At 52.4% G+C, this 14,102-nt stretch overlaps 1 protein-coding gene across 2 annotated transcripts in view; it reads right to left on the bottom strand.

Annotated features, from left to right (window-relative positions):
• FXR2 (FMR1 autosomal homolog 2) overlaps nucleotides 1-14,102 on the bottom strand; it is a 31,367-nt gene that overhangs the window by 3,471 nt on the left and 13,794 nt on the right. The window contains exons 3-15 of one of the 2 annotated variants that reach the window (XM_083580947.1): nucleotides 13,222-13,315; nucleotides 13,038-13,109; nucleotides 12,178-12,326; nucleotides 10,782-10,875; nucleotides 9,811-9,927; nucleotides 8,255-8,425; nucleotides 7,823-7,901; nucleotides 7,152-7,261; nucleotides 6,908-6,979; nucleotides 6,555-6,641; nucleotides 5,170-5,386; nucleotides 3,321-3,533; nucleotides 1,600-1,803 (exon numbers count right to left, since the gene is read on the bottom strand). In XM_083580947.1, coding sequence (XP_083437073.1) covers nucleotides 1,600-1,803; nucleotides 3,321-3,533; nucleotides 5,170-5,386; nucleotides 6,555-6,641; nucleotides 6,908-6,979; nucleotides 7,152-7,261; nucleotides 7,823-7,901; nucleotides 8,255-8,425; nucleotides 9,811-9,927; nucleotides 10,782-10,875; nucleotides 12,178-12,326; nucleotides 13,038-13,109; nucleotides 13,222-13,315 — 1,679 coding nt within the window. The remainder of the gene's footprint in view (nucleotides 1-1,599; nucleotides 1,804-3,320; nucleotides 3,534-5,169; nucleotides 5,387-6,554; nucleotides 6,642-6,907; nucleotides 6,980-7,151; nucleotides 7,262-7,822; nucleotides 7,902-8,254; nucleotides 8,426-9,810; nucleotides 9,928-10,781; nucleotides 10,876-12,177; nucleotides 12,327-13,037; nucleotides 13,110-13,221; nucleotides 13,316-14,102) is intronic. The other variant, XM_083580946.1, reaches the window with a different exon arrangement.

Raw genomic sequence — 14,102 nt, 5'->3', positions numbered from 1 at the left:
TTCGTTCCGGAGGTCCATTCTTAAACTGTTCTTAACCTGAAGCACCACTTTAGCTAATGGGGCCTCCTGCTGCTGCCGCGCCACCGGAGCACAATTTCTGTTCTCATCCTGAAGCAAAGTTCTTAACCTGAAGCACTATTTCTGGGTTAGCGGAGTCTGTAATCGGAAGCGTCTGTAACCGGAAGCGTCTGCAGCCCGAGGTACCACTGTACAGTGGGGCCTCGGTCATTGAGCGCTTCGGCTTTCGAACGCAGACAACCTGGAAGTGAATGCTTCCATTTTCAAACGCGCCTTGGAAGTCAAATGGCTTCCAAGGTCCGTTCCTCCATTTTTTCAATGGATTTTGCGCCTTGGTTGTTTATTGTTTCGGATGCTGAACGGTCTTCCGGAACAGATTACGTTTGACAACCGAGGTTCCACTGTACAGTGGTACCTCGGGTTACAGACGCTTCAGGTTACAGACTCCATTAACCCGGAAATAGTACCTTGGGTTAAGAACCTTGCTTCAGGATGAGAACAGAAATTGCGAGGCGGCAGCGGGAGACCCCATAAGCTAAAGTGGTGCTTCAGGTTAAAAACAGTTTCAGGTTAATAGACCTCCAGAACGAATTAAGTTCTTAACCCGAGGTTCCACTGTATTCTCTTTCCTGGGTAGTCACAGTCAGCTCAGATCCCATCAGCTTACATTAATATTAACGAAATATTATTATTTCGTTAATAATAAAAATAACTCTCCCTTTGCCCTAAGGACCCTGGGTGCGTTACAGCATCGAAACACGGACAGTATTAGAAACAGTTTACAAAAACTTATGAACACAAAAAGAAGGTGGGTCTTAAAAATATACCCCTCAAGTGTCAAAGGCCAGGCTAAAGAGGTGCGTTAAGGATTTATGGCCCCTTTCGTCTCATTGACAACGGAACTCAACTGGCCAAACGTGAGCAGAATCAGACCCTCAGTTCCAGCCACCACAGGTGCAACTTTAAAAGCAAAGTAGGCACTTTGAGGAGCAGCACTGGATTTATTTATTTACAAATATATTTCTATATTGCCGTGTTGTAAAAATGTGTTTACAGTGGTACCTTGGGTTAAGTACTTATCATTTGTTCTGGAGGTCCATACTTAACCTGAAACTGTTCTTAACCTGAAGCACCACTTTAGCTAATGGGGTCTCCCGCTGCCGCCGCGCTGCCGGAGCACAATTTCTGTTCTCATCCTGAAGCAAAGTTCTTAACCCGAAGCACTATTTCTGGGTTAGCACAGTCTGTAACCTGAAGCATATGTAACCCGAGGTACCACTGTATAGCCATTTATCTCATAAAATTTGTACGCCTCTTGGTTGCAAAAAAACCAACAACCTTAAAAGCAGTTTACAAAAAGATAAAACAAGTTAAAAAAAAATATTGCAGCCATACTTCAGAACAGGAATAGGGAAGTTTTCAGCAGGTATTTAAAAGCTGGCGGGGAAGGCAGGTAGGGGCCTGCCCCACCAAGAGAAAGAGCCCACAAGCCTCATCTTTCACGTCATTCTCCCAACTCCTAGCTCTTCCTGATCCCCACAGCCTACGGCTGGGAACGGGCCTGCCCCACCCTCCACTCACCCAGGCCGTTCTCGTTGACAGACATGTTGTTGTCCGACTCCAGGCCTCCGTCCATCATGGTGGCGTCTTCATCAGTGCGGCGTCGGCGGGACCGACGTCGGCGGTTGCTGACGGGCTGCGACTCGCTGGCGTCCGTGTCCGCGGTCTGGTCAGTTTCGGTGTTGTCCAGCAGGCTGTAAGGGTTGCTGTCGGGGTCTTTCAATACTGCAGAGGAAAGATGCCGCTAGTCAACTGTCTTTGTTGCGCAAGGTGGCGGGGAGGTCAAAACTTGATGCCCGCCCCCGCGGCCCGCCTTCCCGAGGCTGGAGAAGCAGGGCACCAGGCTTAGCGGAAGAGGTGAAAAGGCTCTGGGGAAGGGTCCTAGACATAGCTGTCAAGCGTCCCTTATTTGGGGAGACAGCACTTATCCCAGCGCCGTGTCCCACTGCTGTCCCTTATTGATCCATGTTCCTTAAATTTCCCAGGTTTCAAAGGAAGCAGCTCCTCTCCCTCCCTGCCGGCCAGGGAGGAGGGAGGCTCCAACTGTGTTGCTTGGCTGCCCGGCCCGCCCCCCTCCGGCTTCCTCTCATAAGCCTCGGCCCCTGGGAACCCCTTCGCACTGGGACTGGCGGGAGCCTCGGGCCCTTCCGCCGCCACCCTCCTCGCGGCCGCCGAACTGAGCGTCTCTGCCTGGGGCCTCCCCTCTGCCCGTCACCGCCACTAGGCCGTACTGCGGCTGTGCCGCCAAAGGACCCGAACGAGATGGGCAGCCTGGCATGGTCTATGAATTGCTGAGGAGCCTTGAGAGGAGAGCGAGGGCAACCATAGAGAAAGCAGTTCAGAGAGAGGAGGAAGAGGAGGAGGCAGAGGCGTGGGCAGGTGTTCCAAGGGCTATAAGGGAAGGACCGCAAACGCTTCTCCCATAGATCTGTAGTGGTAGACTAGCATAGATGGTCTGATCTGCGGGTTTACTTTGGGCGCTATTTCCCCCCCCCTTCCTCCCGCCCCACCTGATGGAATTGAGAGCTGCAGATGGAGTACGAGAGAAAAGGTACAGAACTGCAGCAGCATCTTCGTAGCTTGGACTTCGTTTTGCGCAAAAAGTGGTTAATGCTTGTAGTTATTTAATTGCAGTGTTTCATCGGCTGGTGTCTTGAGCAGCAACCTCTGGAAACGAAGGGCTAAAAACCGGCGCTGCTCTCCAAAATTATCTGGTCCCTTTTAACTGGTTGACTAAAATCCCTTATTTTGGCTACCGGTCCCTTATTTTCAAGGCTGCTGCTCCCTTGTTTTCAAATCTGTAAGTTCACAGCTATGGTCCTAGAGGCCTCCCAGCTCCTTCCCAAAGCTGGTAAAATGCGAAATAGGCTTTGGGTCGGAGGCTGGAGGACTCTAGGACCCTGTCAGAGGGTCCTCACACTGCCTTCCCAAAGCCTTGCTCACCTGGCTTTGTGGGGGGCAGTGTTAGGGTGTCAAATGTTCCAAAAAAAAAGGCCTCAAAGGCTACCACATGTTAGACCACCCTGTCCTAGGCCTTTGTCCTAGGAAATCCAGAGCTCAACAGCCACTGATGGGAGGGGAGGTGTCTTTAGGCTGTTCACCCACCAAGTCACAGCAACGCTTGAATCCAGCTGGCCACCCAGCCCAGGAACATCCTGCTCAAGGTTTGGGACACAGGAGTGATGGAGTGTGCCCGCTTTCTGGCTGCGGGGATCTCAAAAAGGCTTCCGCTTCTTTCGTACCTGAACTGATGGAGGAGCTGTTGTACTTGCTGCTGCCTCCTCCACTGCTGCTACTTCCACGAGGCGCCGGAGCAGGGCCCCGTCCCCGCCCCACCCCTGGCCGCCTGCGGTTGTCCTCCGGGCGATGGTCACGGTCACTGAGCGGCGGGCACTCGTAGTCCTCTCTCTTTTCCGACTCTGTTTCCGAAGCGTTGGACACATCCGAGTTGGTAGCTAGGGAGGCGAGGTGAGGAAAGAGGGGGGCGCAAGTGGGAACTTAAGTGGTGGGGCTTAGAGCAGGGGCTCCGGCAAGCTGCTCTCAGCAGACACCCCACCCCTTTTTGAGTCTGGATGCTGCAGGTGAACCTGTGCAGCAGGGGAAAAGACTGCTGGCGGCCTAAATCGGTTTATCATTTCCAGCAAGAAATACAGTGGTACCTCAGGTTACAGACGCTTCAGGAGACTGCTTGCCTCCAGGCAGGAAGTCGCACTCACTGTTTCATTTAGCAAAACCTCTAACTCAGGCTTTCTCAACCTGTGGGTCCCCAGATGTTGTTGAACTACAACTCCCATCACCCCTAGCTAGCAAGGCCAGAGCTCAGGGATGATGGGAGTTGTAGTCCAACAACATCTGGGGATCCGCAGGTTGAGAACCGCTGCTCTAACTGCTTTACAAGACTCTAAAAGTATTAAATGTCGAAATATCCTAAATACCGTAAAATTTCCACAAATGGAGATCAGCATGCAGCAAATTTGCCACAGCAAGCAGGATAAATGCTCCTAATCTTCAACATAGGCAAATGAGTTTTTAAAAGTAAAGGTAAAGGACCCCTGACAGTTAAGTTCAGTCGCAGACGACTGTGGGGTTGTGGCGCTCATCTCGCTTTACTGGCCGAGGGAGCCGGCATACAGCTTCCGGGTCATGTGGCCAGCAGGACTAAGCCACTTCTGGCGAAACCAGAGCAGCGCACAGAAACGCCGTTTACCTTCCCGCCAGAGTGGTACCTATTTATCTACTTGCACTTTGGACGTGCTTTCGAACTGCTAGGTTGGCAGGAGCAGGGACCGAGCAACAGGAGCTCACCCCGTCGAGGGGATTCGAACCGCCGACCTTCTGATCGGCAAGCCCTAGGCTCAGTGGTTTAGACCACAGCGCCACCTGCGCCCCAAATGAGTTTTTAAGAGATGCTTAAAATGTCCAACAGGTGGAGCTTCCTGAATCTCTTACGGTCGCGAAGGTGTCCCATAATTGAATGGTTGTAACCATAAAGGCTCGCTTCCATCAAGTTTTCAGGTGGCAAGCACACTAGCTGAGGCAATGCTTGCACAACCACGTTTCACACAGAGCAATGAACTTGGTTGTCCACAGAACCTCCCCACCCCAGGTAGAAGATATTCATTCCCAATCCAGACAGGGGCACCACTGAACACACTCACAGGTAGTTCGCTATCCTGATCCAACAGCCAGCACCGGGCACAAGAGCTTCTTCCCAAACTGCTAACGTTCTGCCCTCCAGTTGTTCTGGAGCGAGGAGAGTGGACCTGTTCCCACTCATTGTCTTTCCTGCTTCCAATGCTATACAACTGATTTGAGGTTAAACGGCTGATTTGGTGAGATGCGAAACTGATTTGATGTTAAATGGCTGATTTGGTGGGATGCTAAACAACTGATTTGATGTTAAATGGCTGATTTGGAGGGATGTTAAATGGCTGATATGGTGGAATGCTAAACAACTAATTTGATGTTAAACAGCTGATTTGGAGGGATGTTAGCAATGTGATACAAAGAGCTCTTCCACGTGTGCAATCCCCAGATATTCTGGGCACAGTCCTTTGCCACCAGGAATATAGCAGGCCTCACCCAACTCACCATAGCCAGAGTTGGGTCCCCTGCGCCCACGGCCGCCGCGCCCACCGTAGCTGCCCCCGTAGGTCCGCGTGCCGTGCAGGGAGGAGGAAGTGCTCTCGTCCGTGGTGTAGCCGCCCCGCTCCTTATCCGACCGGTTGGAGAGGGGGCGGAAGCCCAGGCCGATCTGGCGCAGCTGCTCATCGATCTGCAGCCGCTCCAGGCGCAGCTGCTCCACCTCCTAGCAGGGGGAAGGGGAAAGGGGCTGAGAACAAGGCCCCAGGCCACCCCCACCCCCAGTCAGGGAGGAGCCAAGGGCCTCGCAGAGAAGGAGGGAAGAGTGTCTGTCTGCTTCAAGAGTGCCGTGGAATTTACGCCGGCCGTCTCTCAGCAGCGCTTGAAAAAAGCTGGGGGAAAGTCGGGCAGGAAGGACACAAATGGTCAGGACTCTTCCAGGGCCCCCAAGCGCCTTCCCCAAAAGAACTGCACAAAAGCATTCAGGGGGCACCCCAGCTACACCTTCTGGACTTCACTCATTTTATTTGTATGCCGCTTTCTATGCCCCCCCCCTAAAACCACACACTCAAAGAAAACAGGACTGCAATTCAAAACCAAACAGTGCAAAATGAAATTTTATAACCATAGTAAGTATAGTAAAGGTAAAGGGACCCCGACCGTTAGGCCCAGTTGTGGCCGACTCTGGGGTTGCGGTGCTCATCTCGCTTTACTGGCCGAGGGAGCCGGCATACAGCTTCCAGGTCATGTGGCCAGCAGGACTAAGCCGCTTCTGGTGAACCAGAGCAGCGCACGGAAACGCCGTTTACCTTCCTATTTATCTACTTGAACTTTTTGACATGCTTTCGAACTGCTAGGTTGGCAGGAGCAGGGACCGAGCAACGGGAGCTCACCCCATCACGGGGATTCGAACCGCCAACCTTCTGATCGGCAAGTCCTAGGCTCTGTGGTTTAACCCACAGCGCCACCCACGTCCCCAGTAAGTATACTAACATACCCCAAAAAACCAACCCCAAAAATTCAGTGCTGTAAGCAATATCCAGCACCCAACAGCAAAAATAAAAAAGGAGATTGACAGTTTCCCCTTGGTCCTGGAAAGACCTGTCCTGTGATCTTGCTCAGAGATCTGCAGCAGATTCCAAGAGGAAGGAGGAGGGGTAGCTAGAAAGCTGCCCTCCCATGATGCTGATCTTTAAACATCAACATGTCAGCACCTGGGGGGGGGGAGGCAGAGGTCCACAGAACCGGGCGGCAGTTCCAACATTCTGCACCTGTGTCCCGAAATGGAGGGGTCTGGCGAAGATGGCTCTGGCCCCAGGGCGATGGAAGCAGGCTTGCCCTGTGGCCCCATCCTCCCTCGCCACAGCCCAGGAGAACCACACCAGCGGCCTTACCTGAAGGTAGGAGAGATGGTACTCCAGCAGCGCCTGCGCATTGCTGATGTTCTCCCGCGTTCCCACAAAGATGAAAGGGACCATCCCCTGGGGAAAGGAGACAGGGAGGTTGGCAAAGAGCGGGCACCTTTTACCCAGGCAGAAGACAGAGAGGTTACCAGGGCTGCCAGCTTTAAAGCCCATTAGTCAACGTTCCCCGCAGAGGCATCCCAGTTAAACCAAAGGGATGACGTTTTGTGCTCTGGGAAAGCAGAGTTTCGACCAGAGCGGGACAGAGGGCAGGCCCGTGTGAGTTTGAGAGGGAAAGATTATCGGGATCCAAGAAAGAAAGCAAGAAAGAGTCAGAGACATACATTTGGTTCTTGTCCAATGTCTGTGTCTTGGACAGCTTTAGCCAGGGGACAAACTGGACCAGCCAGCAAGGACTGAAAGCAGACAAACGCAGATGTGATGATTTGATGGGGCGTGGGATGTGGGCAAACGTGGGACACTGTGGCTTTGAGAAGAGACGGAAACCTGGGGCTTGGGAACTGGGGCAGGGGACCCACACAGGAAGAAGCTGCTGCTGTGGCTTCTCCGCTCGGCAGCCCAATTTACCTCCTCCCTGGGGTTCTTCTTGTCATTGTCGCCTTCCACCCGAACTCGGACCACGCCGGATTTGTCCACGATCTCCTGGATGACTTTGCCGTTCTTGCCTATCACTTTCCCTGCAGGGGGCAAATGAAGACGGGGAGTTGAAGGGCGTGCGCAAATCAAGCACACACAGGCTGATAGCACGATGCTCTGCCGCCTTAACTCTATGTCCCTAGCGCCAAGTCACTTGCAAATTGGCACCATAGTGCCTTGGAGGGGGACAGGTCAATGGATGAGGAAACCCACTAGTAAACAACACCTCCATCCAAAAAAGAGCCCCTTTTTGCACACACACCCTCGTACATTTGCACTCGTTGCCAACGACAGGGAAGGAAAATCATTGATGGCCTTCCCTTCTTTGTTTGAGGAAAATCTATGCAACAGATCTTTGCTTGAGAAACAGCTCTGCCAACCAGATTCCCAAGTGTCTTGGTCTGAACCTTCCCCTGCATGTCTTGTGCAACTAAATCCTGGGTTTTCTGAAGCAGAATTGCTGCAACTCAACTCCCAAGCAAACTCAAAGCTAGCACTGGCTTCCAAATCTGGTTTCACAAACATAGGTTTTTGTGAAGGGAGAGAAAGAATGGGAGGCTCCATCAGGTTTCGTCCTGGAGCTAGAAAACTGCCTCACTCACCGACTAGGTTCCGAGGGACTTGAACAGAGTCTTCGGAGAATTCGAGGAAGCTCCTGGCCTGCTTGCAGGCTTCCGGGGTCTGCGGAGGAGCAAAAAGGAACAGAATGCCAAGCATCTCAACACACAATGCTGGTGGCTTGCGAGGTTTTAGGCCACCAAGGCTGCTCAGGCCTGACATACTGTTTGCAGATCCTCCCACTGCACAGCCACACGCCGGGCCTTTCTCCCTCCAGGCCAAAAGACCCCGAAGTTTGTTCCTCCTCAGTTAAAGCCGCCTTGCTTACCAAGCCCCACAACCAGAGTTTCCGGCCCCCCTCACAGGATTCATTTATCAGGTGGGTCTTTGTTCCTTTTCTCTACACACCAGCACCAAGCGAAACGAAAGCAGCCCAGCCCACCTCCCAGAAGTCTAGAAGCAGCCCCGGCCCCTACCTCCCCGTAGATGCGGAAGGTGCAGGTCTCTTCGTCCAGCTCAATGGCAGTGACGCCCAGCACTTTCCGGGCCTGCTGGATGTTGGCCCCGTGGGTTCCGATGGCCAGCCCCATCAGGTCCTCCCGCACCGTGAACTCCTCCTGGAATGCCGACGCCAGCTGCTTACTCGTCTGGGGGGAGAGGCAGAGGCACGATGGGAAACAGCCCTCAGAAGTTGCGTGAGTCCCACCTCTCTTTTCAAGCCTGGGCCCTCACCCCCCACAAAAGGCCCAACATTCAGGCCAGGCAGCCACGCTTGGAGACAGAGCAGGTCTTATTAGACTGGATCAACTAACGCTGGCACATGGGTCCTGAATGGGGCAACTGTGCCCCTGAAAGACCAGGTGCGCAGCCTGGGAGTCATTGTGGACTCACCGCTGTCCATGGAGGTGCACGTCAGTTCTATGTCCAGGGCAGCTGTCTATCAGCTCCACCTGGAACACAGGATGAGACCCTTCCTGCCCGCAGACTGTCTTGCAAGAGTGACACATGCTCTAGTTATCTCCCACTTGGACTACTGCAATGCGCTCTACGTGGGGCTACCTTTGAAGGTGACCCGGAAACTGCAACTAATCCAGAATGCGGCAGCTAGACTGGGGACTGGGAGCGGCCGCTGGGACCACGTAACACCGGTCCTGAGAGATCTGCATTGGCTCCCAGTATGTTTCTGAGCACAATTCAAAGTGTTGGTGCTGACCTTTAAAGCCCTAAAGAGCCTCTGTCCTGAATAACTGAAGGAGTGTCCCCACCCCCATCATTCTGCCCGGACGCTGAGGTCCAGTGCCGAGCGCCTTTTGGCGGTTCCCTCCCTGCGAGAAGCAAAGCTACAGGGAACCAGGCAGAAGGCCTTCTCGGTGGTGGCGCCCACCCTGTGGAACTCCCCCCCCCCCCGCCCAACAGATGTCAAAGAGAAGAACAACTACCTGACATTTAGAAGACATCTGAAGGCAGCCCTGTTTACGGAGATTTTTAATATTTAATGCTGTATTGTTTTTAACACTCGATTGAGAGCCGCCCAGAGTGGCTGGGGAAACTCAGCCAGATGGGCGGGGTATAAATAATATATTATTATTATTATTATTATTATTATTATTATTATTATTATTATGGCAAGCTTGTGACTTTCACAGAACGCTGCGCCCACAGCTGGAGGCAGAAGCGTGCTTTCCAAATACCAGCTGCTGGAAACCGCAGGAGGGGAGAGTGGCTCTTTTGGCTGGGGTCCTGCTTGCAGGTTTCCCATAAGAGGTACCTGGCTGGCCAACTGGGAGAACCAGATGGGCCTCTGGCCATCTTCTGGCATCTGTATCTGGCAGGGAGTTCTCCCAAACTGAAACACTGCATTGTCCAGCACTGCTTCGCTTTTTAGAAAGGCACCCTTCTGCCTCCCCGCTTTGCACTCCTGTCCTTCGGGCCCAGGATGGCAGCTACTGTCAGCTAGTCCTGAGCCAGAGACTTCTCCGCTCCTGCACTCAGGGGGCGCTGTGGCACTTGGAGGGTCCCCCCCCTCTCTCACCTCCAAGTGTTTGTTGGCCTCCTCATTCCGGGACATGAGCATCAGCTTAGTCCGGATGCTGCGCAAGTGCATGTCGCCCAGCAGAGACGCCCTCTTGACGGTGGACTCGTTTGTGGACTGCAGGGAGAGAGAGAGAGAGCAAAGGTTAGTTAGGCCGCCATGTGCTGGCAAACCAAGAACACAGGTGAGCCTACGACACAGAATCGCCCCACCAGGTTTTAAGGTGTTTAGTCTAACAAGAATTCAAGCTGTCAGTTATCCTTTTCAACTCTGGCTCCGGCCTGGTGGAACGCTCTGCCTCATGAGACCAGGGCTCTGCAGGATCTGATTTCTTTCCGCAGGGCCTGTAAGACAGAGTTGTTCCGCCTGGCCTTTGGCTTGGAGCCAATTTGATTCCCTCCCTCTCTTTCTTCTTTCTTTTCCTTTCTCCTCCTGCGATGAAGCTACATTTTAATATTTTAATGTTGTTTTTAAGTTGTATTCATTCCGCTTGTTTTTATTATTGCTTGTTAGCCGCTCTGAGCCTGGCCTTGGCTGGGGAGGGTGGGGTATAAATAAAAATTATTATTATTATTATTATTATTATTATTATTATTATTATTATCCACCCAGTTAAAATTAAAGGAAATTTAACACGGAAACCACAGGTCCTGGAGAGGATCATTTCCTCTGAAGTGAGAGAACTCCCCCACTCCACACTGGCCATCCTGGGAAGATGCCCTTTATCATGTCCCAAGCGCAAAACGAGAAATCCTTCACAGGTCTGGACGAGAAATATGCAAGAGCTACACCAAGCAGATGTAGAAGTTGCAGTTGCGCATTTAGCGGTCATCTGCAGTTCCTGCCACTAGAGGGGAGTGAAGAGCCGCACAGGTTCCGGCTCTGAGAACAAGTCCCAGGCATTTTCCTCCCAACTTGGTTCAGCTAAGCAGGCAGACGCCACCCCCGGAACAGAGGAGGAAGACCCTTACGAGAATGACGAGCTCACTGCTAGTGGAACTGAGGAAGATGCAGTTCGCGCTCACAGCTTTCTTGAACTCCTTGTGCACGTTCTCGTTTGAGCAGCTGCGAAGAGGAAACAGAGGAACGGTAAGAACCTTCCGAAAAGTGTGGACGCCAACCTGAGATGCTGAAAGTTCAGGCTTCCACATGCGGTGGACCTGTGAATCTGTACATGAGGTTTGGAGAAAGGTTTTACAAGAGATCTCTGAGATTGAAGGCAGCCCAGGGAGTCTCGATGCCAGGCTACGTTTACTACCAACGTTTGAGAAGGACGGTGCAGAACTAGTTTGTAAAACTCTTGTTATATATTTGTGGGCTGAGACTAGAATGACTACTGCCCAAGGATGGAGAAATGCAGTGAACATTTCCCTTCACATTTGGTTTAAGAAGGCCTTAAAGGTAAAGGGACCCCTGACCGTTAGGTCCAGTCGTGGCCGACTCTGGGGTTGCAGCGCTCATCTCGCTTTCCTGGCCGAGGGAGCCGGCGTCCAGCTTCCGGGTCATGTGGCCAGCAGGACTAAGCCGCTTCTGGCGAACCAGAGCAGCGCACGGAAACGCCGTTTACTTTCCCGCCAGAGCGGTACCTATTTATCTACTTGCACTTTGATGTGCTTTCGAACTGCTAGGTTGGTAGGAGCAGGGACTGAGCAACGGGAGCTCACCCTGTCATGGGGATTCGAACCATTGACCTTCTGATCAGCAAGCCCTAGGCTCTGTGGTTTAACCCACAGCGCCTTACATATTGCTTATTCAGAAAAGTTGACTCATTCAACAGCGCACCTCCTGAAACCTACTTCCCTTCTGTTAAGAAGCTCTTAGGCTTCTTTCCCTTCAGATGGAGCAAATGTCTGTACAGTGCAAGCAAAATCAATCCCAGGCAGATGTGGGCTGATAGAGATTTGAATCAGAAAGAATGTGGATTTGGCAGACAAGCTCCCCCTCTCCCACACACAGTTGTTGTTGTTGTTGTTGTTGTTAATACCACACCCATATGGCTGGGTATCCCCAGCCACTCTGGCGGATTACAGAATATATAACATAATAAAGCATCAAACATTAAAAACTTCCTGATACAGGGCTGCCTTCAGATGTTTTCTAATAGTTGTGCAGTTCTTTATCTCCTTGGCATCTGAAGGGAAGGCGTTCCACAGGGAGGGTGCCACTACAGAGAAGGCCCTCTGCCTGGTTCCCTGTAACTTGGCTTCTCGCAGGGAGGGAACCGCCAGAAGGCCCTCGGAGCTGGACCTCAGTGTCTGGGCTGAGCAATGGGGGTGGAGACGCTCCTTCAGGTATACTGGGCCGGGGCCGTTTAGGGCTTTAAAGGTCAGCACCAGCAATTTGAATTGTGTTTATGTTAACACTCACGCCTCCTTGAGATCCTCTGGTACCGCAATGGTGACTTTGAAAAAGCTGCACTTGGTGGCCACTTTGCTGGGGTTGACAGGCCGCAGCCGCTCCAACGTGACGATTTCATTGTAGATGGCATCGCAAGCGGCGTATTCTATGACGTAGAACTGCAAGAGGAGGACGAGATCAGAGGGAGCCACAAAGAAGGGCCCAAAAGAACTGCAGTTATGTTCTGCCTTTAGAGCTGTTAAGCCTAAGTAAACTCAAACAGGAGGGGAAAAGTGAATTCTAACTGCACACTGTGCCTCTGGGAAGAAAAAAACCCTGGAAAACTCTTCCACGGGGTTAGGGTCACAGTCCCCCCCCCAACTGCAGGTTCCCCTCCCCCCTCTGGATGTAACAGTCTTCCTTGGAAATGCAGAACGAGTTATGTTCACACTAAGAAACCCACTGAACACTGCTGCTTGAGGGAAGTGGAAACTTTCACGCCTGCATATTCAGGCTGGCTTACGAACCTGGAAGTTTGCTTCCTCTCATTATTTTTATGTACTTGAAAAAAATTATACTCTACCTGTTCCCATCGAGTGAACTTAAGGCAGATTACGACAACCTCACAACAGCACGTCACAGAAGCATCATAAGAACATCTGCATTGCAGCACCGTCACTATTCCGCATTTTGGCCCATGGCGCCCAGATGCTCTGGGAGCCAATCTGTGAGCATTTGCTGTGCACATGGGAGAGCTCCTACCATGTGCCGGCGAGGCGGAAGGTGCTCAGCTCATTAAATGTGTTAATGCTGAGAGGGACGGGCCGCTCTGCCCCCTCACTGAATGCCCGGGAATATTTCAAGGGGGGTGTATTTTGTTCAATACTTACATCTCCTTTCATCATTCGAACCCTGGCCAGCCACCAGCCACACGGCTCATGCTCATTGGCTCGGGAATAAACCTAAGAGGACAGGGAAATTCAAGTTAGGGGGCCACCCTCCGCTCACAGCAGCTGCCTACTCACCCCCCACCCCCAGAAGGGTGCAGAAAGCCTCTTAGCAGCCTTCACTCACCTCCACCTCATCCCCTTCCAAAATCTCCTTGCTGTAGTCTGCAGGTGGGGGCAGCCGCACGTCGCCGAAGGGGATTTGCCTTTCGGGCTGCCAGCTGCGAAGAGGCAGAGAGTTATTCCAGGTGACAGTAAGGGGAGACCAGCTACCCGTCAACACACAATGTTTCTTCACAAGCTATGGGAGGTGCTTGGGGCTAAACAATACCAAGGGTCGAATTTTGCACAGGTGAAAGCAGCAGGGACCTTGGGTCAACACTGGCACACGCCCCTCCCACCAATTCGGAATGGCTGCTTCGTAGAAGCACACTCCAAATTTCCCCCTCCATTCCTAACAAGCTATTCTCTTCTCTAATGACTCAGCAGCATGCATCGGACAACGGCAGCCGGCCTGAACTCCCCGCCCCCCCCCGCTACTAGCAACATGCTTTTCCAACCACAATTGCACCTGCCAGAAAAAAATCCAGATCCCTGGCTGCACACGCACCTAGGAAATCAAATGTATCACCTTGTGGCTTTAATTCCACACCCCCCCTTCCACCAGAGCTATGGAACGCTGGCTCTTAAATATTCAACGCTGGCTCCTAGGAACCACAACTATTTGGCGACGCCGCTGGTTAGACATAAAGGCCACAGTACCATAACTTGATGGGGGTCAAAATAGTTTAGAGGCAAGGAAGCCTGCTAAGAGCATGCAAGCGTTCTTGGGGAGGGGAACAGAGGCAAGATGAAAGAAATGAGGGGAGGAGAATGCAAGGACAAATCCCCCACTCAGGAAGCACCACAAGGAGGGCTGGAGACTGGGGCCGACAGAGAGACACTTGGTGGGTATTTATAGCCCGCCCTGCCTCTTGCAGGGAGATCGTGCTGCGGCTGTGCTCCGGC

The sequence above is a fragment of the Podarcis filfolensis genome (genome assembly GCF_964270895.1).
Source record: "Podarcis filfolensis genome assembly, chromosome: 13".
NCBI lineage: Eukaryota > Metazoa > Chordata > Lepidosauria > Squamata > Lacertidae > Podarcis > Podarcis filfolensis.
This window is presented reverse-complemented; position numbering and strand designations above follow the sequence as displayed.